Source organism: Epinephelus lanceolatus, chromosome 9 (genome assembly GCF_041903045.1).
Source record: "Epinephelus lanceolatus isolate andai-2023 chromosome 9, ASM4190304v1, whole genome shotgun sequence".
Lineage (NCBI taxonomy): Eukaryota > Metazoa > Chordata > Actinopteri > Perciformes > Serranidae > Epinephelus > Epinephelus lanceolatus.
In genome coordinates, this window is record NC_135742.1 from 5,973,968 (window position 1) to 5,996,492 (window position 22,525).

At 41.6% G+C, this 22,525-nt stretch overlaps 2 protein-coding genes across 2 annotated transcripts in view; one reads left to right on the forward strand and one right to left on the reverse strand.

Moving 5' to 3' along the window:
- Positions 1-1,933: 1,933 nt before the first annotated feature.
- Positions 1,934-14,568, forward strand: bmp3 (bone morphogenetic protein 3). Its single transcript, XM_033620611.2, has 3 exons — positions 1,934-2,658; positions 3,988-4,913; positions 10,672-14,568. The coding sequence occupies exons 1-3, from the start codon at positions 2,382-2,384 to the stop codon at positions 10,861-10,863; spliced, it is 1,395 nt and encodes a 464-aa protein (XP_033476502.2). The 5' UTR covers positions 1,934-2,381; the 3' UTR covers positions 10,864-14,568.
- Positions 14,569-18,143: 3,575 nt separating this feature from the next.
- Positions 18,144-22,525, reverse strand: part of prkg2 (protein kinase cGMP-dependent 2) — a 51,096-nt gene continuing 46,714 nt past the window's right edge. The window contains exon 19 of the mRNA XM_033620170.2: positions 18,144-22,388. Within this exon, the coding sequence (XP_033476061.1) occupies positions 22,293-22,388 (96 nt within the window). The 3' untranslated portion in view covers positions 18,144-22,292. The remainder of the gene's footprint in view (positions 22,389-22,525) is intronic.

Here is a 22,525-nt window from a genome sequence, read left to right on the forward strand (position 1 = left end):
TAAAGTTTTTGGCTTTTTGGCTATTTGTAAACAATATCACCAGCGCAAGTGAGAGCCAACCCCAGCTTTGTCCATTTGGTGATTGGCACCGCTAAATTTGTGAGTTGTTTTGCCCTGCATCTGCGATTTTCATAGCTTCATCTTTGGTGCATGCTGCTTATGGTCTGATACCTGGTCGCTACCTTTTTGTAAAGTCCAGACTTCACCTGTACCGAGGAACGTCCACAACAAAATAAGAAGATAAGCACAGCCAACACAGGTCTAGCAGGTCAAAAGTGATCATTAAGAGGGAATACATCTGCATGAGTGTACTTGCATAGTATAGCCTATACCTTTAAGATTTCATATCAACATAGCTGTTTAGACGAAGCTGTTTTGATGAGCTCTTTCAGTCCAGTCTTTCAGATGAGCTCTTGAATTAATGGTGTGCACCTCAAAATGTACAGCAGGCCCCATGTTAAAGGGCAGGTTCACATTTTTCAAGTCTGTCTCATAACAATACTCAGGTGTGCGTATGGACATGGAAACAGTTGTTGCTTGCTGTGATCATTCCTCCTGATTATTCTGCTCATTAAGAGATTTATTTGAATGTAAGTGATGAGGGGCAAAAACCACAATATGTGTTCTGTGTAAAAAAAAAAACCGTGAAACTTTATTTGACGCAAATAAGAGGCTTCAGCAGTCCAACTTAGGGACAGTTTGTTTGTTTCAAAGACTGGAGAGGGACTGTTTTTTATTTTGGCTCAGGGGAAGTTCTTAAAAATGTAAATGGTTAAATTTTGTATTTGTTTTACCAGAATTTGGAAGGCATGTTTCCTTTAAAAATCACCAAAATTACACAATTTTTCATAGCCAGGATCTCCAAAAACCTAAATTATCATTGGATTTTCAATTTTCCTACGGTCTTTGGACACATCATGTGACAAATGCTTTCATCTCCTTCAAAGGGTAGGTTTTAAAAATCTAATAACTAACTATGGTGGAGGGAGGGTCATGCATTTCCCGCTAGTCGCTCAGAGAAAAATATCTGTAGCTCTGGGGAGGGTCAAAAAAAAGAAGACACACCTCAGCCACCCCCTCCTCTGATAATTACAGAACAGTCCCTTAACAATCCAAGTTGGTGTCTTCCAATGTTATGGTCATGGCTCATTTATGTTTTCTACTGTCTCCTTTATGTCAGTCTTACAGCACCATTGATGGATTGATTTTACTGAGTTGATCCAGGTTCTCGCTGACGTCACGTTTAAATCGATTCTCTCCTGCCCATCTCCTCCCAGTTGAAAGGCTTAAACCCGTACAGTGTGTCGACTGCTATGAAGGACATGGCATGCTAATATTATTGCCATCAGATGTCCAAAGGCGGGGAAATGCCCTAATCATTTCCTCCCGAGTGCCCCTGAAAGAGAAACCCAGTGGCGGGGGGTGGAGGGCGGCTGGGTGTTTAAACCCCGCCTGGATGGGCTGTTTTGGGGGGGACGGTGGGGAGTGAGGAGGAGGGGGGGAGCACAGTACAGCATCCGGATCGGACCGTGATGGTACAGGATGTGTGTGCTTAACTCCATTGAACTAAACTAAATAGGAGAGAGAGCCTTTAATGCCGACAATAAGCCGCTTCATTCAGCAGCGCGGCCCAGACGCACAGCTCTGCGGAGTAGAAATTACGCACGGAGGGGCTGCTCTGTGGCAGTGGTTTAGATATTCAAATCAGTTCAATAAATCGGCGGAATGTTCTTTAATAAAATATTTTTCAATGTCGAATCAACTGAGAAAACAAACCTCCTTCAGCTCCTGGTGACATTAGATAATTTGTCCCCGGGCTTAGTGTGCGTAAAAGTTTCTTCAACAGGAAACTCTCTCTCTCCTCTCTCTCTCTCTCTCTCCATCTGTGTGTGTGTGTGTGTGTGTGTGTGTGTGTGTGTGTGTGTGTGAGGAATACCCAGCTGGTCCCACAAGTCCTATAATACCAAGCACAACATGCTTTACCTTCAATGAAAGCTGAGACGGGGGGACGGTTGACTGCTGCTCCTGAAATCAGCTCAGAGCTCGGATACAAAACCAAGAGCGTCGCTCTTTTAGCAGCTTAGTTCTCCCGCATCTGTCCCACTACACCTTCTGCTGTGCGCCGGAACTTTTATCTTTCACTGACTGCAGCGCGTTTAGACCTGCAACTTATCAAAAGCAGAGGCACAGCTTGGATAACGCTCTCATTTTTTCCTGCAAACCTTCCTCTCTTGCTGTGACTGGTGTCAAAGGTGATGGTATCATTCTGTAACTCCCCAGGTGATGGTATGTCTTTTTGGAGATAGGGGCCACTTTTGGAAACGCGCTAGGTTTTCCACAACTGTTATTTTTTCTGCTGCAACCTTCGCTTTGGCTCAAGCATGGCTCTCTACTCTCGGCTTGTGGTCGTGCTGCTTTACGGATGGAGTTATCTGTGCGTTGGATACTGCGCGATGCTGAAAACAGACAATTTCCCCGAGAGACGAAAGGTGGATTTTACGCATTCGGAGGATAAAAAGCACCCAGAGAAACACGAGCAGGATCTGCTTTTACAGGATACAATGACGGAACACATGCAGATGCTTTACGCGAAGTACAACCGGGCTGGGTTTCCCTTCAAGGACGGCAACACTGTCCGCAGTTTCAAAGCGCACTGGGGTAGGTATCCAAACTTTTACGCATGTTAACTACACTGAATTCAGCCTGTCTAAAGAGAGCACACATACATGTCTTGTTGTATATTTTCTTGTTACTATAAACTTTATCTGGTTAAGTCTTGTGCCTTGCTCAGTTGGAATTATCCGCACATTACAAGTGCACCGTGGCCACACAATGTGTGCGCAATTTTGGCACATTAAATGCGCATTTTAGTATAAACTATTTACTGTAATAATTTAGTTTTTAAAACTGACAGAACAACAAAACCACATGAAACCCGTTGCCGTTCACGTGCTGGTTTACTGAGCTGAATCTGAGATACACCTGTTGATCCAGTCATGGAAATGTGATCAACCTGTTACTCCTTCCCCTGCGCCAGGATCAGAGATTCCACATCAGATCTCTGCATGCAAAATCGTTTGCCGACACATTTGTTTTCTCACCTTCAGATTTTACTGTCAGATAGTCTGGATAGATTTTCCCTCGGGCCAGCATCTGGCTGCTGGCCAGCTCCTCTGTGCTGCGGCACAACTGGAGAGTTTTCACCGCAGCGAGCTTCTGAGTTTTAAAGGTGTTTTTTTAAGAGTGTTTTCTCCAGGAAATAGTGACTTTAATCTTATAAGCTCTAAATTGCTCACAGGCCACGCTGTGTTATTATCACTTGGACGTGTGTAGTTAAGACGAGCAGTTTGCACATCGGGTCAAAGTTTGTTAGATTATACTGCCTCCTATCGCCTGGTAGTTGTATGTCATGAAATATAAAGGGTCAGTTCACACAAATTACAAACCTACTTGGTCACCCCAAGTGGTGTCAAGCCATGCAGAAAATGTTGGTTTTATTTGTCCAGGTTTTGAGATCTTGAGGTTTCTGTTTCCATCACACAACAACAGAGATGAGTGGGATTTCAGATTTGTAGCTTAAAGCTTATTAAATATTATATTACAAGGCAACAAATCTTTCTAGAAACACAGTCCTGTTTCCTTTAGATGATCCACAGACCTCACTGTGGAAAGTTTTTAGTGAAATTACAATCCTTCGAAGAAATAGTACATTTTAATTCATTTTATTTTATTGTGAATTATCCAGAGTAACTGGGACATATTGAAAAAGAGATACCGCTGTTGAACTTTTAGAACCACAAACCAATTTCCATTGTGTGCAAGGCAGACAGCTTAGAGACAGATATATTTCATAACCTGAGCAAATAAAACTAACCGAATCTGCATGGCTGAGAAAATGTATTTTTGTGCACTATTATGTGTTTAGTTCTTTAGATCCTGCACAACTGTGTTGCATTGTATAAATAATATCACTCGTTATATACACAGGTACGATAAACAAGAAGCAGCTGCAGATTTTCAACCTCACCTCCCTCACCAAGTCAGAGGACGTTCTGTCAGCCACTCTTCATTATTACATTGGAGACCTTCAGAACAGCACCCAGGGCTGCTCCAGGTCCAAAAGCTGCGGACGCCACGGCCCGAGGAGGCACAACCACATCCACATGGTCATCTGGAGCTTCGCCTCTGTGGATAACAAGATAAGGACTCTAGGACACTTTCGGATCAATGTGTCCACCCTCTACAGGGACTTCATATCTTGGCAGTGGAAGGACATAACTCGTGTGGTCAACCAGGCCAGACACCACGACGAGCTGCTCATTGGAATCGATGTGGCCTCACAAGGACCTCAGCCATGGAAGAAGCTCCTGTCTGACCGCTCACCCTACATCCTGGTCTACGCCAACGACTCTGCCATTTCAGAACCTGAAAGTGTGGTAGCCACCCTCCAGAGACATCACCCGGTGGGAGGGGAGGGCTCCATTTCACACAGCTTCCAAAAACTGGGACTGCGTGAGCGAAACAACACTGAACAAGAGCAGCCGCAGCCCAGACACAAGCGCTCGGTGAACGTTCTGCTCCCGTTGCAAAACAATGAACTTCCCGGGCCAGAGTATCCGTACGAGACAACCGGGTGGGACGAGACGAGTCCATATGAACCTTTTGAAAACAAGCAGGCCCGTCGGCCGCGTAAAAAGACACGCAAGAACCAGCGGCACAAGATGCCCCTACTGCAGTTCGACGAGCAGACAATTAAAAAGGCAAGAAAGAAGCAGTGGAACGAGCCCAGGAACTGCGCTCGGAGATACCTGAAAGTGGACTTTGCTGACATCGGATGGAGTGAATGGATTATATCACCCAAGTCGTTTGATGCCTACTACTGCTCAGGGTCCTGCCAGTTCCCCATGCCAAAGGTGAGACTCCTGTAGTGCACGAATACAGGGACTATCAAATATGTTACAGTTTCAGCAGCCTGTTGCACCAGCTAAGCTTTCTCTTAAGTTAAGGGTGTAACATCCACACGAAATGATGCGCTGAGAACTAGTTTCATTGTTGAACTGTGTCAAAGTTTGGTTGCATCACGGAGACGTAAGGTTCATCTTAGCTATTCAGACGTAAAGCCCAAACTAACCAATATATTGTTGCAGAAAATGACATTTTGACTTCCTGTAGCCAATCAGCGAAAATCAGTCGTATGTTTAACGGCTAAAAATAGCTAACGCTAATCCATCAACAACAAAATACTTAAACTGGGACGACATTATGATTAGGTGATAACTATACGACCTTAACCTACAGCTAGCGCAGAATAACAACAGTAACATCGAGTTATGAAACCGTCAACTATAACACAGATTGATAAATCTCTATACTAAGTGAAAAGTTCAACGGCATGTTTAGCTAATGTTGGCAGCATGCTACTGTAGCTGTGCAACATATTGAGTGCGTGCAACATGGATTCTTTTGACCAGTTATCTCACAAAAGTGGCGACACAGCTGACAGCCTTACTTATTTGTCACCGTGCATTATTGGTCACGTGTTTCTCTCTGCACTGCTCCATGTGCATATTCCCCACAATTCAATGGCGAAGAACTCTCAGAATTGACTTGTCTGCCATTTCTGTTGTGGCGTTTTTATCCACCTATAAAGAGATGCATTTCTTTACGTTGACACTAGGGGCAGACTTCATATAATACACAGAAATACAGACATGAAATAAAACAGTGGAAACAAGGTGTAAGGGTCGCACCGGCTAAAATATTTCAAACAAAGGTATAAGTTACAACTTAAATCCTAAACCTAGCCGTTAGCAGGTGTAAAGTCCCCTGTAGAATAGTGATTGTCCTAGTGTATCGTTTTAAATGGTGGGATAACTTTGGAGGAGGAAGAGGAGCAAATTATACCGGCTGTTTTACATCGGCATGGTGTGTCCACGATACATCATACCCACAAGTGACCTTGTGCTTGAAATTGAATGTTGTCCTCTGTAAGGATGCAAAATAAAGTGCATGCATGTAAAAATAACACATGTACTGTAGGTAAGTAGAAAATTACATTTGAATATCATCTCTGCCACACTGGCAAGCAAATACATAGAGTTCGATAACTTTCTAATTAACAACTACTGAGTTATCACAGTTTGCTAGTCCTCAATCCGTACGGGCTTCCAAGTTTGTTCAGTTTTGTCAATGTACTCGAAGAAAAAGTGGACTGGAAAAAATGGAAGGAGTTTCACTGGAGATCACAGAGGTTCTTAGAGGACTGAATAGACTTCTGATTGAGTCGTATTCATCCACAGAGCTATGTGGACATGAGGCATTAAAATGTTAGTAGAGCGTAAATTCAGACCTAAATTTGAGTTTGAACAGAAAAAATAGACATATGCAACTTGTGACAGTGGGTTCAAGTGGACATTGCTTTGGTTTTTTGGGGTCACAAGCCAAAAGAGTTGGCAACCACTGTTCTTTTAGGTCATACTTCCCCATACTTTCTCTGCTGATAGATTACAAATTGTAGTCCATGTTTGTCTGTCTTTAAATTTAAAGCCCAGTTTCAAAGTCTACGTCAGCTTCTTAAACTGTTTTATCACCACGTATATTTATATAAATGTGTTTGAGACGCTCTGGTTCAGAAGCTTATCACCAACTGGCGCACTAACACACATCATATGACACCAGACCTCCACATACAGTTCAAGAGACATGAATCTGCAGCATGTTAAACATTCACACAGCTTTTCTTTCAGGCAGTATGGTATATATTATGGAAATAGAACATTCTACGTTGACCTATCGGTACATCTAGCCATTAAGCTTTCAGTGCCTCGTTTACTGTTGCTGTTACTGCTCTGTATTATGTTCACTTGGATAACGTTAACATCAGAAGTCCCTGAAGCCTTTCTGTCTTTTATTATAGATGATAATGCCAAAGAAACTGACAGAAACGTATGCCATCTGCTTTAATCTTCAAGTGGCAGGATAAACTGGTTACAGTGGGAGCACCGCTGGAAGTTCTGCTCATGCTTTTATCTTCTGCAGTGTATCTTAAGATCATTAGGGCTTTGAAGATATGCATCAGAGTTAAATTAATGTAATGTAAGTAAGAAAGGTAAGTCCACAGTGAAGTCTTGCTGCTCTAAACATGCAGAGAAAGCGGTCCAACTACAGATGATGTCATCTAAATGTAAGAAAAAGTGAGAAATAGGAGCAGGTGCTGACCTCAACACTTACAATCAATAAAACTTTATAAGCATGCTCAAGGAAAACAAACAAACCTTGAAGGACGTAATTCTTGAAAGTATCATTTCAGTTGCAGGAAACATGATATGTGGTTTTACACATTTGAAAGAACATAAAAAGAAGTGAGATGAACAGAGACACTGATGTTAAACATCAGCTCCCCTCGCAGCTCGTGGCCCCGGTGACAAGATAACATCACAGGTATTTTAAACATGGCCGGAATGCACGAGATCCTTCCACTTAATTCATTACCTCGGAGTCGCCCGCCTTTGTAGTCGGACGTAATTAGTCCCAGAAGTAGAGCCTGGGGCCCAACGCAACCCCCTCCCTCTCCTGTAGGTTTGCTGCCTGTGATCCTGTGATGTTGTTTCTCCTTTGTCAGGCTGAAGCTTTAGAAGCTGCTTAATAGCTACTATTAAAAGGTGCCCTGTCACTTATTGGAGCCTGCAAAGACATGAAGCAGCTGAGCAGGTGTGTGTGTGTGTGTGTGTGTGTGTGTGTGTGTGTGTGTGTGTGTGTGTGTGTGTGTGTGTGTGTGTGTGTGAACTGTGACGGATAGAGCCAGCACTCAGCATCTGCCTGCAGCGGCTTGTTGGATGCACTGAATAATAGTTTGTTAATGATGCGTCATATGATAGAGATGAGATGCTAACTTGGAAAATGAGCCATGACTGGTGGTTGCTGTGCGATCCAGAAGATAGATGCTTCAGTGAAATGCATAGAGCTCTGTGAAAGATGCTCTCTGGGACTCTTAACGTTAATTTCTGGGATATTATAACTTGATCTTATTTTCATAGATTTGGTCAGCTTTCTGTTGGTTTAGGTAACAAAGTACTCACAGAACTAATTGCTCAGATAGCATCGCTACAGCGCAGTCAGATGGGGCACAAAGTGAGCAGTCTGATGATCAGACAGGTTGGAAACAAGCCAACAGTTTATCAAGATTATCTAAACCACTTTACTTGGACCTGAAATGTCTGTAATGATCCCTCATTTCACAACTGTGGCAAGTACGGTAGATCGTAATCAGACCAGGAACTTGGTCTTTAAACTGTGACAAATGTGAATAATGGACATTTTTTGCTGATAATCTTATTACATATTTTATTTTTCTCTTCCAAATTAGTTTGGTTTACGTGGTAAAAAAGATTTTATTTATCTCTGTCTGACTTTTTCTTAGCAGCGTCTTTCTGTGATGCAGAAAGCACGCTAGTTACTGCTTATAAAGCACCCACATGCACCATGAAGGCCTTTACATATTGTGGCCATTTCTTTCCTGTGATTATTTTGTACATATTTTTCCAGTCGTTTTTTTCATATAACAAATGCCACTTTTTTTTATCTTTGAACACTGATGTATGTCTTAGGTGGCAATCTAAAGTTGCATTTAAACCGAGCATATATAGTATGTAGTTCAGTTCAGTTCAGTATGCTTTTTTTCCGTTCCCACAGTGGAAAAGTTGAGGATGGTACCAATGAACCGTTCCGTACCATCCCCATGTTTGGTCCCCCCTCTGTTGGGGTACCTAGCACACAGATCTGGTACTAAAAGGTGGAGCTGTGAACACTGCAGTCTGATTGGTCAGTAGAGGACGGTCACTCTGCTCAGGGCTGAGTTGTGGCTGGTTTTGAGGCTCATGTAACCACTGTTCATACTGTGGAGAGTTTTATTAGTAAACTGTAACTATGAAATGAAAGGATGTTTTGCTGCCTCTCACAGCAGCTGGAGTCTGAGAAAAATAATTCACTGGGCCGACTGCCGGTAACTTTTAAGGTGGAACGTTTACTTGTAATGTTACTCAATGCATGAGTTGATGACGTGAATCCATCAACTTTGACCATCACTTTAGTTTTTATATGACACACACTTTTAGTAACGAGCGGCGTTCCTGTGGGCTACAGCAACACTAAACCCCTGAGCTTGCCTGAGAAGGACTAAATGCACAAAGCTGCTATTTTTAAATATCCCATGGAGAGAGATTCTCACTGCAGCCTGTTCTATTTTGTTCTGAAAATGTCGGCATGCAGCCTCGTTCTGTGGACGATAAACCAGGTGCAGACTTCCCTCTGTGTCACCGCTGATGAGGAAAAACAGTAGGCCCGTTTCCACCGCAGGAACTTCGGGGTAATTTTACTCGGCCAGGGCCGTTGGTGCATGTCTCCACCGCAGGAACCACCCCCGAAGGACAGAGTTCCGCAACTTTTACAGGGGCTAAACAAGTCCCTGCCTCGGGGTAGGTACTCAGAACGGCCCCGAAAAACTCCTGGCTGGGGCTTGGGGGTTTACTTGGTGCTGATTGGATATACTCAAGGCGGGATGTGATGTTTTATAATTACTATGGTTATCGTAGATTAGCTAGGCTAACTGTTAGCTGTTAGCCGTTAGCAGTGTCTGTAATAACTCAGTAACTCAATGTACGGTCTGTGAAAAAAATATTTTTTCCAGCGGATATCTTAGTTACAACATGATTGAGCTAGCAAAGCAGTTTTGTGTTGCTATGTGTGGTATGTATTCAGTTTTGGGAAGTCACGATCATCAAGCATCAGTGGCTGCAGCTGACAGGGACAGCTAACAGCAGCAGCAAAGCTAACATCAGGACGTCATCTGTTAAAAGCCTCCCATTGTCGGATATGACATGAAACTACTCCAGTTAGCTCAATCATGTTGTAACTAAGACATCCGCTGGAAAAAATATTTTTTTTCACGGACCATTTATTGAGTTATCGAGTTATTACAGACACTGCTAATGGCTAATGGCTAACAGCTAACTACGTCCCTACGTCACCCTGGTCAAAATGGTCGCGCAACGATTACGTCACATACAGAGCCCGGTAACTTTACAGGAACCTTCCTCCTACTCCGCTCTCTCAGCGGAGACACGGCGGTTGAGAGGGCCGAGCGAGAGGACGTTCCTGTAGTAGTTCCTGCCCCCCAAATAGTACCAGGAACTTCTTCAGTGGAAACGGGCCTAGTGAGAGCTGGACGGAGCAGAGAGTGACAACAACCCCGCCCACATTTAAGAGTACTGTTTGTGGTGGAAATGCGAGGGTCTAGGTACCATGTCTGGGTTACTGTTGGTTCCCTTGGGCCCCAGTTCAACTGCACTGCCTGCACTGTCTAATTATATATATGCCCGTGCTTGGCAATTAACTTGAGTATTACGGAAAGGAACAAAACTATAGAAATAAACCAAAGCCATTAGAAACATTCTTTTTAAGTGGATCTAAAAAGTGAGTTAAGCAACAATATGCAAAACAAAAAACCCTACAAAGTTATCAGGAATTGAAGGCATCACTGAATCAAAGGAAAACTTTCACAGTGACTGGTTTTAATAATGGAACTTTGCAATACAAAATTTTGTGGCACATCCTTTTCTGGATATATTTTTTAAAAGGAGATCGCTGTTAATCCTCTTTGTCCCTTTGCTTTAGGCTCTGAAGCCCTCGAACCACGCCACCATCCAGAGCATAGTGCGGGCAGTGGGCGTCGTCCCAGGCATCCCAGAACCGTGCTGCGTCCCAGAGAAGATGTCCTCCCTCAGCATCCTCTTCTTTGACGAGGACAAGAACGTGGTGCTGAAAGTCTACCCCAACATGACTGTAGATTCTTGCGCCTGTAGATAGTTTTTTTGTCCTTCAACGCCTGTTCACATAAAACTCATGTCACATAGAAAAGAAAAAAAAAAATCAACACATGCAGCCAAACGACACTCTCTCCTCCTGTCTAGTCTTACACTCACTCTCAAACACCCATTGAACACAGCTTCCCTTTTGCACTGGAGGAGAGTACTGCCTGTTGTTCCAGGTGAAGAGGAGACTGGTCTGTTCGTTGGAAGGAACGGATCGTGTGAGTTATCCTCGTGGAAGATGACTGGAATGGAAATCTCCATGCTCCAATTTCACCACCGGCACCACTGTTTATCTTCATGTCTTTATCATCGCTGCTCAGTTATCCGTTGGGCGATAGCACGGTGATGGAATCATAAACTCACCAGCAAGATACATAAATACCGATCGAGGCCTAAGAGACAGAAACTGAAGGAAAAATCACTTTTCAGGAAAAATGATCTCAGTTTGAACTGATGCCTCTGAGGGGGGGTCATGCTCATCTTTCTCTCCTCCACAGCTTGAGGTTGTCTTTGGTCATTACCACCAAGTCACCTATGCTCGCACTTGCATGGTTTTTGTTACTATTTGTATGTATTTATGTCTGTACTATCACTGTGTTATTCACTATATGAAAAGTTATTGTATAATTATTGGCTTGGCTGCTATAGAGAGATATATTAAATTCCAAAGCCAGACTTGTGACGTAGACGGTACAGTAGATAGCCGTACATATTTGTGTTTAGATCACTGCTCCATTGTTGTACAGAACCCACATCTTAAGAGTTTATTATATGCGGAAGTGTAAGCTACTTTTCATTTGTGGTCTTCATTGACAGATGGAGTTTTGGAGGAGACCTCATTATACCTTTGCTTCGCCAAGAAAATGTTTAACAAGTAAACTTCAGATTTGATTTTGAAAGATAAAGGGACATATCAAAAGGAGAAAGTAATACAGTGAACTGTCATCATGTGTTTATTACAAGTGTAAAACCACAGGACTCTAAAAGCCACTTGATGCTTGGGTGGAATTCTGAAACCCCTGTTGGACCTGATAAGCTCGGAAAGAAATCAAATAAGTCGTGGAACTTGGCAGGCATAAAAGATAAATACTGGTGGTTTCAATGAGCCTGATATCAGACTGAACCTATTTGCTTTTGGCATTAAAGTTCAGGACATGTTGCCATTACATTCTGTTCATTCTGTTTAAAATTATGTTTTGTATTTTCAGCATAGAATGACATTTATGTAGAAAAAATATTATAAACTGCCAAAATGCTTCTAGAAATATTTTTTTAACAACCAAGACATCAAAAAAGTCACTATCAAGTCAAGATACACTGCTGGTCTGGAATCACTTTTACTCTACAGATCCTGAAAGGATACGTTTGGTATTTTTCAACCTGGACCCTATTTTCATGTTTTTGTGTTTATGTGATTACAGGGAGCCATAGTCATAGTTTTTAAAAAAAAAAAATTGGTCCAGTATCGAGCAGCAAAGCAGGCTGCAGTCTAAATATTCGGGGCATGTTCACACCGTCAATTCACGTCCACTGAAAGTGCTTGTTTTTGTCACTGACAGGCTTAGATTGTTATTCTAAGTGTCTGACAACTTGTAGAAAGAGATGGACCTTTTTGTTAAAGAGTAAAATGCTTTGTGTTTAATCAGAAACAGCTCCGAAATTGCCATTGCCAAAGCCACCAGACTCCATTTAAATAAGTAATTTTTATCATCTTAAAACACTCTATTTGAAGTTGACAGACACAAAATAAAGCTCACAAAACATGTTTTGGGTTTGTCTTTATCCTGTTCCAACAATCACCAACTTTTGTTTGGTTGAAATAAACCCTTAATTCATACATGCTAAAATTACTGTTTATCTATGTAGACTTTGGTGGGTTTGGCAATGTCAAATTCAGGACTGTTTTTGGTTTGACAAAAAGAATGGTACTTTTTAACAAAGAATCAGTCTCTGTAGGGATCCTTGTCAGACACTAATAATAATAATTTGAGCCTGGCGGTGGCAAAAATGAGCACTTTTAGTGGACTTAAATTGACAATATGTACATGCCCTGAGTGGTTACATTGGAGCTTGTTTTGCCAGTACAACCTTGTTGCTCAATACTGGACCATTGGCAAAAAAAAAAAAAAAAAAAAAAAAAAATAGTCACAAAAATATGGGAAAACAGGATCCAGGTTGAAAAATACCAAACTTAACTTTAACTTAACTTTATTTTTTACAATTTTCATTGAAAAGTATCTGTTTTTTTAGGATTTAAAAGGTTGAGATGGATTAAAATATAACTACTATTTAGCTCCAAGAGAAAAAAACAACTTGTGAACTACTAGATTACAGTGAACAGGGTCCTCCGCTGACGAGGACAGCTAAGAAAATGTTTCTGCTGGTCCATGAGAGTACCCAGATTTTCTCATCAGATTTTTAAAATTGCCATTTAAAAAAAAAAACAAAAAAAAAAACAAAAAAAAATGATGAGCACTACATAAAATAAATTGAAGAGCTGAACTGCTTTCCTGGATCGCATATGCCTTTAATATTACTGTTTCGAGTAGATTTTCCATAAATCATTCGAGGGTGTGTTATTTGATCACATGTAGTTAACGTCGAGTCAACATTGGACAGTCACACCAGGAAGAGCAGTTAACATGTCGTAATGTTGCCTTAGGTTGTGCATTATTGTCAGAGTTCATAAAACCAAATATTTATTCAGAGCAAATAGACTGAAATATAGCAGCAAACCTTTTTTTCTATAGACTTGTACATTGTTTTTGTATATAGCTCACTATATGTCGATGACATTCTAATGTCTCTTTGAGATAGAAGTGCCTTTTGAATGGGTGGATTTCTGCTTTTCAAAAAGTTTGATTTGATTCATCGCCTGTTCAGAGGGGCTCAGTCGTTCAGAAAACTGAGCTCACTTTGCAGTGAAGCTGAAGTCGAAGCAAGCAGCTGAGAACAGTTTTTTTTAATGGTACAAATAGTGAACATAGTTCATATTCTTTCAGTAAGTATGATCGCCAGTGGAATTAACTCTAAAATGTATTTCAAATAATTCACTATTTTGATATTTCAGAGACATTTATTTTGTGTCAATAGCTAAGGGCAGATTTTTTTAACTTTATATATTTTGTACTGACATTTTTTCCAGTTTGTGCTTCTTCATCTCGTGGCAATACAGATTTTAGAATAGAGTGGCTTCCTCTGGTTGTGACAGTACAACATTGCAGACATGACGACTGTGGACAAGTCGTTTTGGGGCCTTTCTTTTGCTGCATTTGAGAGTCGACTGTTTCTAAACTTCACTAATGTCTTTTGGAGTGCAACAATCAAAGGCATTTATATACAGTACAGTATATCATTGGTTTATAAGAGCTTACTCTACTTCAATCCTATCTTGTAAATGTTATGCTGTAGGTAAAAAAGAATTGCTTGTACAATAAGCTTCATAAAATATATTTGTATATGGAAATGACCTTTAACATGCATCTATTTATTTTCTGTATGTTGCATATCTTGTACAGGTGTGGTCTGGGAAAGGGGGACCAAAGCTCGATATGTTGATGGTCTTTATATCTGTGATGGACATTTGTCACTACTGATGTGAAAGTGTGGTGAACTGTTTAAAGGACTCCCCCCTCTGAGCTCTGACCATCCTTACAAAGCATTCAAAGAGATGAATAAAAGTATGCAAGACTTCGATCTATCAAGGATTTTTTTTGTTGTTGTTTCTAAGACTGACACTTTTGAGGGGTAGTGGCACAAAATACTTTACCTTTATCTCTCCCTACCCAACAACAGAACACTCCGTGGCACAATTGCTGCTGGAAATGCAGCGACAGCTTGCTAAAAAAAACACTCACATTTGGTGGCACAAACATCACTGGAAATGTGGTGATGACCCCCTAAAACACTCATATTTGGTGGCGCAAACGCAGCTGGAAACAGTTAAATCAGTGACTCACTAAAAAACACCCTCATTTGGTGGCACAATCAATGCTAGAAATGCAGCGACAACTCACTAAAAAACACACGTTTGATGGCACAAACGCTGCTGGAAACAATCAAATTATTGACTCACCAAAATGCCCACATTTTGCGGCTCGACACAATCAAGGTGATGACCAACTAAAACAAAAAACATGTTTGGTAGTACAGTTGCTGCTGGAAATGCAGCGACAACTGGCTGAAAACTACCCATGTTTTGTGGCACAAACACCACTGGAAATGCAGTGACAACTCACTAAAACCCAGCCAGGTTCTATGGCACAAACACAGCTGGAAACAATCAAATTATTGACTCACTAAAAATGCCCACGTTTTGTGGCTCAAATGCTGCTGGACACAATCAAAACAATGACCAACTGAAAAACACCCATGTTTGGTGGCACAATCAATGCTAGAAATGCAGCGACAACTCACTAAAAAACACACGTTTGATGGCACAAACGCTGCTAGAAACAATCAAATTATTGACTCACATTTTGTGGCACAAAATGCAGCTTGACACAATCAAGATGATGACAAAACATGTTTGGTGGTACAGATGCTGCTGGAAATGCAGCAACAACTCACTAAAAAACAGCCAGGTTCTATGGCACAAACACAGTTGGAAACAGTCAAATTATTGACTCACTAAAAATGCCCACATTTTGTGGCTCAAATGCTGCTGGACACAATCAAAACGATGACCGACTGAATAACACCCATGTTTGGTGGCACAATCGCTGCCGGAAATGCAGTGACCACTCACTAATAACATCCACATTTGATGGCACTAACGCTGCTGGAAACAATCAAATCTATGATGGATGAAAAAAACACACGTTCAGTCGCACAAACAGCTCAAAACGCAGCAACATCTCGCTGAAAAACACCCACAAATGCCGCTGGAAATGCAGCGTTGCTTGGCGGTTGTCTTGCATAGGTGTCACACCGTCCACCATCCCCTCCGGATGACAAAGTCAGCTCATATACATGTAATCACAGCTACATCACTTTAGAAATGTTGATATAATACCTATGAAACATACAAATGTATCTGTGGTTTGCAGAAATGTACAATGCCAACATTTTTTTCTAGGGACTGGGCTTAGTGCCACAAAACATACAGGCATATTTCTATGTACAGTATAATTGCTAATATACAACTTCCACTTACTGCTTAAAACATTTGCATTTTATTTACACATTTTGCAGGACTGCACTTGATATATGCAGTTGTACATAGCACTGTATGTTTTTGTTACTGCCTAAAGTGTGCATAAATTCAAAGGCTTTTTTAAGTCATGTAAATGCCTGTTTTTCAGATTTGATTCCCAATGCTAAAACATAGACCTAGCGACATTTGATATCTTGCAGAGCTAACAATGTTCAATAAGGTATAAATCCATTTTGAGGGTAAGAACAGTGTGACTCCATTTCTGTTTTTGTAAAACTTTATTTTGAGGTACAGTTCAGTCATGAATCCATACAAATTAAGCAGTTCTCGAGGCGGACATTTTGACTCGTCACTGCAGTAAAACAAGCATGATGACATTAATAATGTGAGCCAGCATGCTCAATATCTGGATTGTGGCTAGCCTTGATGCAGTCCTCTGTAATCCGAATCACAGATTTCTTCAGTGATTCAAATAGGTGTGTTTGCTCATTGGTGGCTGTTTTTTCCTTGGAAAAACTATCAGCCAAGCAAAGCTTTCTAGGCAGGGTTATAGGTTCTGTACAGTATGCAAAATTCAGAGCATTAATATAGCAGCAAATCACTACTAAGATATAGTGGAGAAATGGCATCCTAAGCAGAGAATAAAGACAGACTACCTGTGTGTGTGTGTCTGTACCGGTCTCACTCTGAAGTCATCGAAATGCGACACTTTCCAGCCCCACTTGACGCTACTAGTCAAAAAACAACGAGCCCAGGGTACCTTTCACAACGGGTCCATGTCATTGGTTCGACATCCCATTAGTCCGACTGTCCGTGGTGCTGAACGGCTCGCGGCGGGCATATGGTGCGCCACGACCGGCTTGAGGCGAAGCAGGCTCACGGCTTATGTGTTTGTCACTTTCTTTTTCATTTTAACCCACACCATGATCTTTTCCTGACCCTAACCAAGTGGTTTTTGTGCCTAAACCTAACCAGACCTTAACCACAGGGCATCATGATGATTTCGGAACGGACTTCGGAACAATGAGTTTAATATGGTTGGAACAATGGGCTGTCGAACTAATGGGCAGTTCCCTTCACAACGTATCTGGAGGTGGAAGGTCGATGACCAAATGTCAATATGTAGCTATGTTTCCATCCAAAAGTGATTTGAATCATTGGGAAATGTGCATTAAAAGAAATACGAATCCTGTGTGTTTCCATTAAATGATCGGACTTTGGTGAAAACTACGAACATGCGTGAGTTTTCCGCAGAACCGGAAACAAAACAAGTCTCGCATTCTTCTTCTTCTACGTTTTCTGGCGGTTGGCAACCAGCTTGTAAATGCATTACCGCCTTCCCGAACCGGAGTGTGGATATCACCATGGAGAGAGGTGCGCTATGTCAGACTTCATTCCAACATAACTGTTTCCATCCCCTGTTTTGCGCATCAACATTTTTTCGAATCAACCAAAACCCAGCTAAAGCGAGCGTATTTTAGGGATTTTTTCAGGGGATTTTAATTCAAATTTTGGCGTTTCCATCATAATTTTCCGATGCGATACTTCTAGATGCGCATCTAAACAGGCTGATGGAAACATGGCTTGTGACGAGGTCGAAGTGAGAATGTGTTGTTTTTAGTGCTGTTTATGGAGTTAGCAGCGTTAGCTACTAGCCGCCAGTTCAGCCACCTCAATGTTGAGAACCATGTGCAGAGAACTCATACCCTCTGAGTTTGATCAGAGTGTATGAGTTCTCTTTTTTACAGCCAGCCATATAGCTAGCTTCATGGATGAAAATTTGCAGCGAAAGTAAAGCATGGATGACACTGATGCAGTTATAAAAGTTGTGGGTACTTTAAAAAGTATTGTCCTCTATTTTTTTGTGAAAATTGTTAAATCACTTGCTACTGTTTGGTAATGGCAAAACGAAACATGACATCCTGCCAACAGAAATTGGCAAACATGAACATGATGTCAGGATGAATATACTATAGAGTTGAATGAAGTGGCAATTCAGATCAGCTATCAGGTCTGATAATGAACACAATGCAGCTATTATAGATGTGTCTGACAAGTCAAAATGTCCACAGTGGCAAAGGTCTGCACATGTCGGTATGAAAATAAAAGAAATAATAATATCTATCGTGGCATAAAATAACATTTTAATCAACCAATCTAAGAAAACTATTTGATTCAATTACAAAAAGTCAAATTTTAAGAGAAAACACAAACTCTATCTGAAATATTTAACAAACACAGCTGCATCCTGGAATCAGTAGTCATTATCTTAAGGCCACAGCTTCTCCAGGAATATCAGGTGCTTCCATACACAGACATTATCACACACTGTACATACTGTACACACACATTCACCAGTCAATGTATACACAAACATAATGTATATGCGATATTTACAAAATTCACTCACCCAGTTTTTAAGGTTTACATTAAGGAACAAGTAGCTTGGGTTGTATAAATTGTGTATTTTTGATGCTTGTGCTTTACAGTATACAGTATATACATAAACACATGGTACACAGTCGATTTACTGTAAACCTCAAGTGTTTAAAAATGGAAAGTACGTGTTTTTTTTAACCCGAAGCCTCGTTTGGCCTCTTTGCTGCTCCTCCTCACATCATCAACGCCTCAGACCAAGCAGAACCCCTTCTACTTAAGAAGCTGGGAACCACAGAGTTGACTCAGCTTCAAAAAGGTAAATATTTCTTCAGGTCAGGCACCATGCCGCGGGATGCTCACACTCTATAACTGAAGTGGGGAAGGAACTCTTCATGTAGGAACTCTTGATGCTTCTTAGCACGAATGTTTCATGTGTGGGACAGGAGTGCGCTGTGGTTAGACGCCGTCTAAGCAGATAAGTAGAGTCTCTTCTCCCGAGTCTGTTTGTTCTCGAGTTGCCTGTATTTTTGCAGTGTCATCTCCACACATATCTCCTCCCCACACACCTCCATTCCTCTACAGCGGTAAACAAATTGCACATGTCATCACAAAATCCCCTCAGCTGTAAGATATAAAGACTCTGCAGCTGCATCACAAATATTCCCCACCAACCACATCTGGAGCCGTCATGAGGGCCCATAGAAAAGTGTCTGAAAACAATCATTCAGAGGTATCTGTGAAAGATTATTACTTGGGCGTAGACTGATTAAGGAATTTGCGAACATGATACTGTGACACAGGACTCCTTCCAAAGCAGTATGAGAAAAAGCCTGAGTAATTCGCCTGCAGGCTAGCTTTGCAAAGCTAAAGCTGTAATTAATAACGGTATGGATTTTGAAACTACAGCAAAGATAAAAGCATCTAATGTTGCATTTGTTAAGTTGCTTCACTCTGTCAGTGGCACAGTGTGTGGTGAAAATGTCATCGTGTACCACACTGTCACTTGAATGATTAAATTGGCGGCCCAGTGGCCAGAAGAAAATGTCGACATTGTACAATAGACCCTTTTAACCCTGATGTCACAATGATGTAATTTTATTAGCTGGAGGCAAAACCTGCCTCTCCACCACAGGGCTGTAGCCACACAGGAGTGTTAAAATGTGTTTGTCTTGTTGTGTTATTGGGAGCCAGAATAGAAGGAGTCATGGCTCAAAACCAGCCGCCACTGCCCGTCAACAAAAACAAAGTTGGTTAAATGTGATAAGACCAAAGGACTGGATGGAGGCCATCATCAAAAACGCTCACATGTGCAGCGCACACTTCATATCAGGTTAGGGAAAAAGTATTTCCTGTTGTAGGGATGAATAACGTTATGTGTATTAAGGGTTATCATGTCCACCTCATCAGAAACTGAGGAGGGATTAAGAGGAAGACTGGATTTCTCTGGAACGCTAACTTTTTAGCACATTAGCTAACGTTAGCTTCCATAGCAAAACAAACAAGTGTGGTCCTCCTTTGTAAGATTGGCTTCCTGTGACATCATCCATCCACTGAGTGAGAGCCAGCGTTGCCAGATGGGAAATGTAGGATTATCGTACCAGAGACTCAAAATGACCGTATTTTGAGGGAAATTATCGTACATCCGTCATAACCAAAATAACAATCCTACTGATGCACTATAGGCAAATATAGTCACTCTAGTGTTTACTTTTTTGGTTTACTTTTTTTCCATTTTCCTTGCTTCTGTTTTTCCTCTTCTTCTTCTTCTGTTTTGAATCTCATTCTCACTCGACTTCCTGACGGGTCTAGCGCCTCGTGGGGCCTGTACAGCTGACCATTCAGCCAATTGTGCTCATTGTTGAAAGACAAACGTCACCCGTATCGCATGCTAACTAAGCAAAGTGTGATTGGCTGGAAACATGTCACATGGGAACAGATGCCTTCAGGGCTCACAAAAAAACTCCGGCATACTGATTACAACCACACATTCATGAAATGGTCAAATTATCATACATTTGGCCTTTTTGGGGATTATTGATCGTACATCGTACAGAGGGCCAAATTATCGTACAAATACAATAATTATCGTACACCTGGCAACGCTGGTGAGAGCATACGGGTCGGGCTAGTCTGGTCCTGTTGGTCAGTGTTTACTTATTCAAGTAACACTGGCGGTCCCAGAGAGTGAGTGACCTGACATGGTGCGTTGGTAAATTCAGTCTGACGCTCTACACTAAAATGAGAGCCCTGTTGGTCACAGACACAGAGCGTTATATTTCTACATGAATGAACCAACGGTTAAGTTAATCACACATTCACTCCACTTGGCGCTCTGCTGCTCCGTCTCCACAGACAGAATGTCCAGAGTGCACTCTGCTACTCTGCATGAGTATTTCTAAATGCACCACTCACATCATCTTCCTCCATTGTCTGAAACAAGCCAACAGAATTCACTAGCTAATTTCTACGGAGAACTGTTTTGTCTCCAGCTAAGCCCCGCCCACCAAAAGCGTCATACTGTTTACTAACTGTAAAAGGGTCTATTCTGCAAACCACAGGTATGCTTCATTTGTATGTTTCATCCCTATCATATCAGTGTTTCTAAAGTGACGTAGTATATGAGCTGACTTTGTCATTGGGAGGTGGAGGGGAGGGTGGATGGCATGTCACTTAGGCAAGATGCCTGCCAAGATGCAGACCACTTTCTGCAACTGACAAACAACAAAACTGGTTGTTTTTAGCAAATCATCGTTGCAGTTTCAATGGATTTTTAACCACTTAATGTGTGTTATTTAGCATCTCGTCACTGTTTCTCTACTGGGGATAGCGCCACGATAAAACGGCTGTTTATTCACAGAGATGTTGCTGTGTTTCCAGCGGGGATAGCGCAACCAAAACAGGGTACTTTAAGCCAAACACAATCTTTTCCAAACTGTAACCAAATGGTTTTTGTGCCTTAACCTAAGTACATTTTAACCACAGCAATGTAGAAACGTAAAGACAAGTAGTTTCAACTTTCAGTGTATCTGCTACATACTAAAGTACAAAAGTAACATATCCATGGTTTGCAGAAATGTACAATGCCAACATTTTTTTCTCCAAATTGAGTTGTAAATTGGACAACATTGGCCCCTTTTGATTTGTTCGGAGCACCAGTTGTGGTCCGCCATGTTGTAAACACTTTGCATGGTCGTTAACTGGAACTCTAGCCTGAAGCGCATGAAGTCCAAATCCCAACTGCAGAATTTAAAAACATGTTTTTTTCCAGGACTTGTAAGTTGTTATTATTTTGGAATCGATTATGAGCTGAGCTGATTCTTTTTACTGATCTCCAAAGTCACGCATACATGTGCTTTTTTGTTTTTGTTTTTGTTTTTTTAACACATGCCTTACTCGCTTTGCACAAGTTTCCCTGCCATCCAAAGACTTGATCCCTCACTGGCTTCCCACCCACACACCCTGCCGGCTGTTGTGGATTTAAGTGCAACACAGAAGTGCAGCATTTCTCAGAAGGAGATTGTGGAGAACCTCAGTAGCTTTTCGTACTATGGATTTTAGCTTTTAAGCTAACGTGCTACTGCTGCTTTACTTCTAAGCTGTACCTCATTCACTGGAGTGCCAATCAGATTTATTATCCAAAATGACAGTGATGTTAACAAAACAAACTCAACGGAGAATTCTCCTTTAACTCTTCATTTTTGTCAAGATGCCCAAATCATAACCTTATAAAGTAACCAGCGAATTTCAGCTACAGTCGCCCAGAACGTGACGACCTCCACCACGGCTGCCAGAGGTGATGGGAGGTCACCTGGAAACCCACTTTTCCCATTAGTTTCGGTTGTTAGGGTGTACAAAGGAAGGACAACAATGGAAAGATGGAGCAGAAGGTCTCAGAAGTCCATGTCCCAGCCAGACAGCTCATCAGGAGGACTGTCCTCATCTGGAGGGTAGCTGTCAAAATAGCTGTGATCTGTTGGACCAGTGAGCTGGAAGAGAAGACAACGAAGAACGCAACGGTGAGAGACTGATTTCTTAAGATACCTCCTCGATTACTAACAGTGCTGTCAGTCAGTCAGTTCTTATTTTGGAGCTCATTCTCGTAGTTAATGTTCAACTGATACCC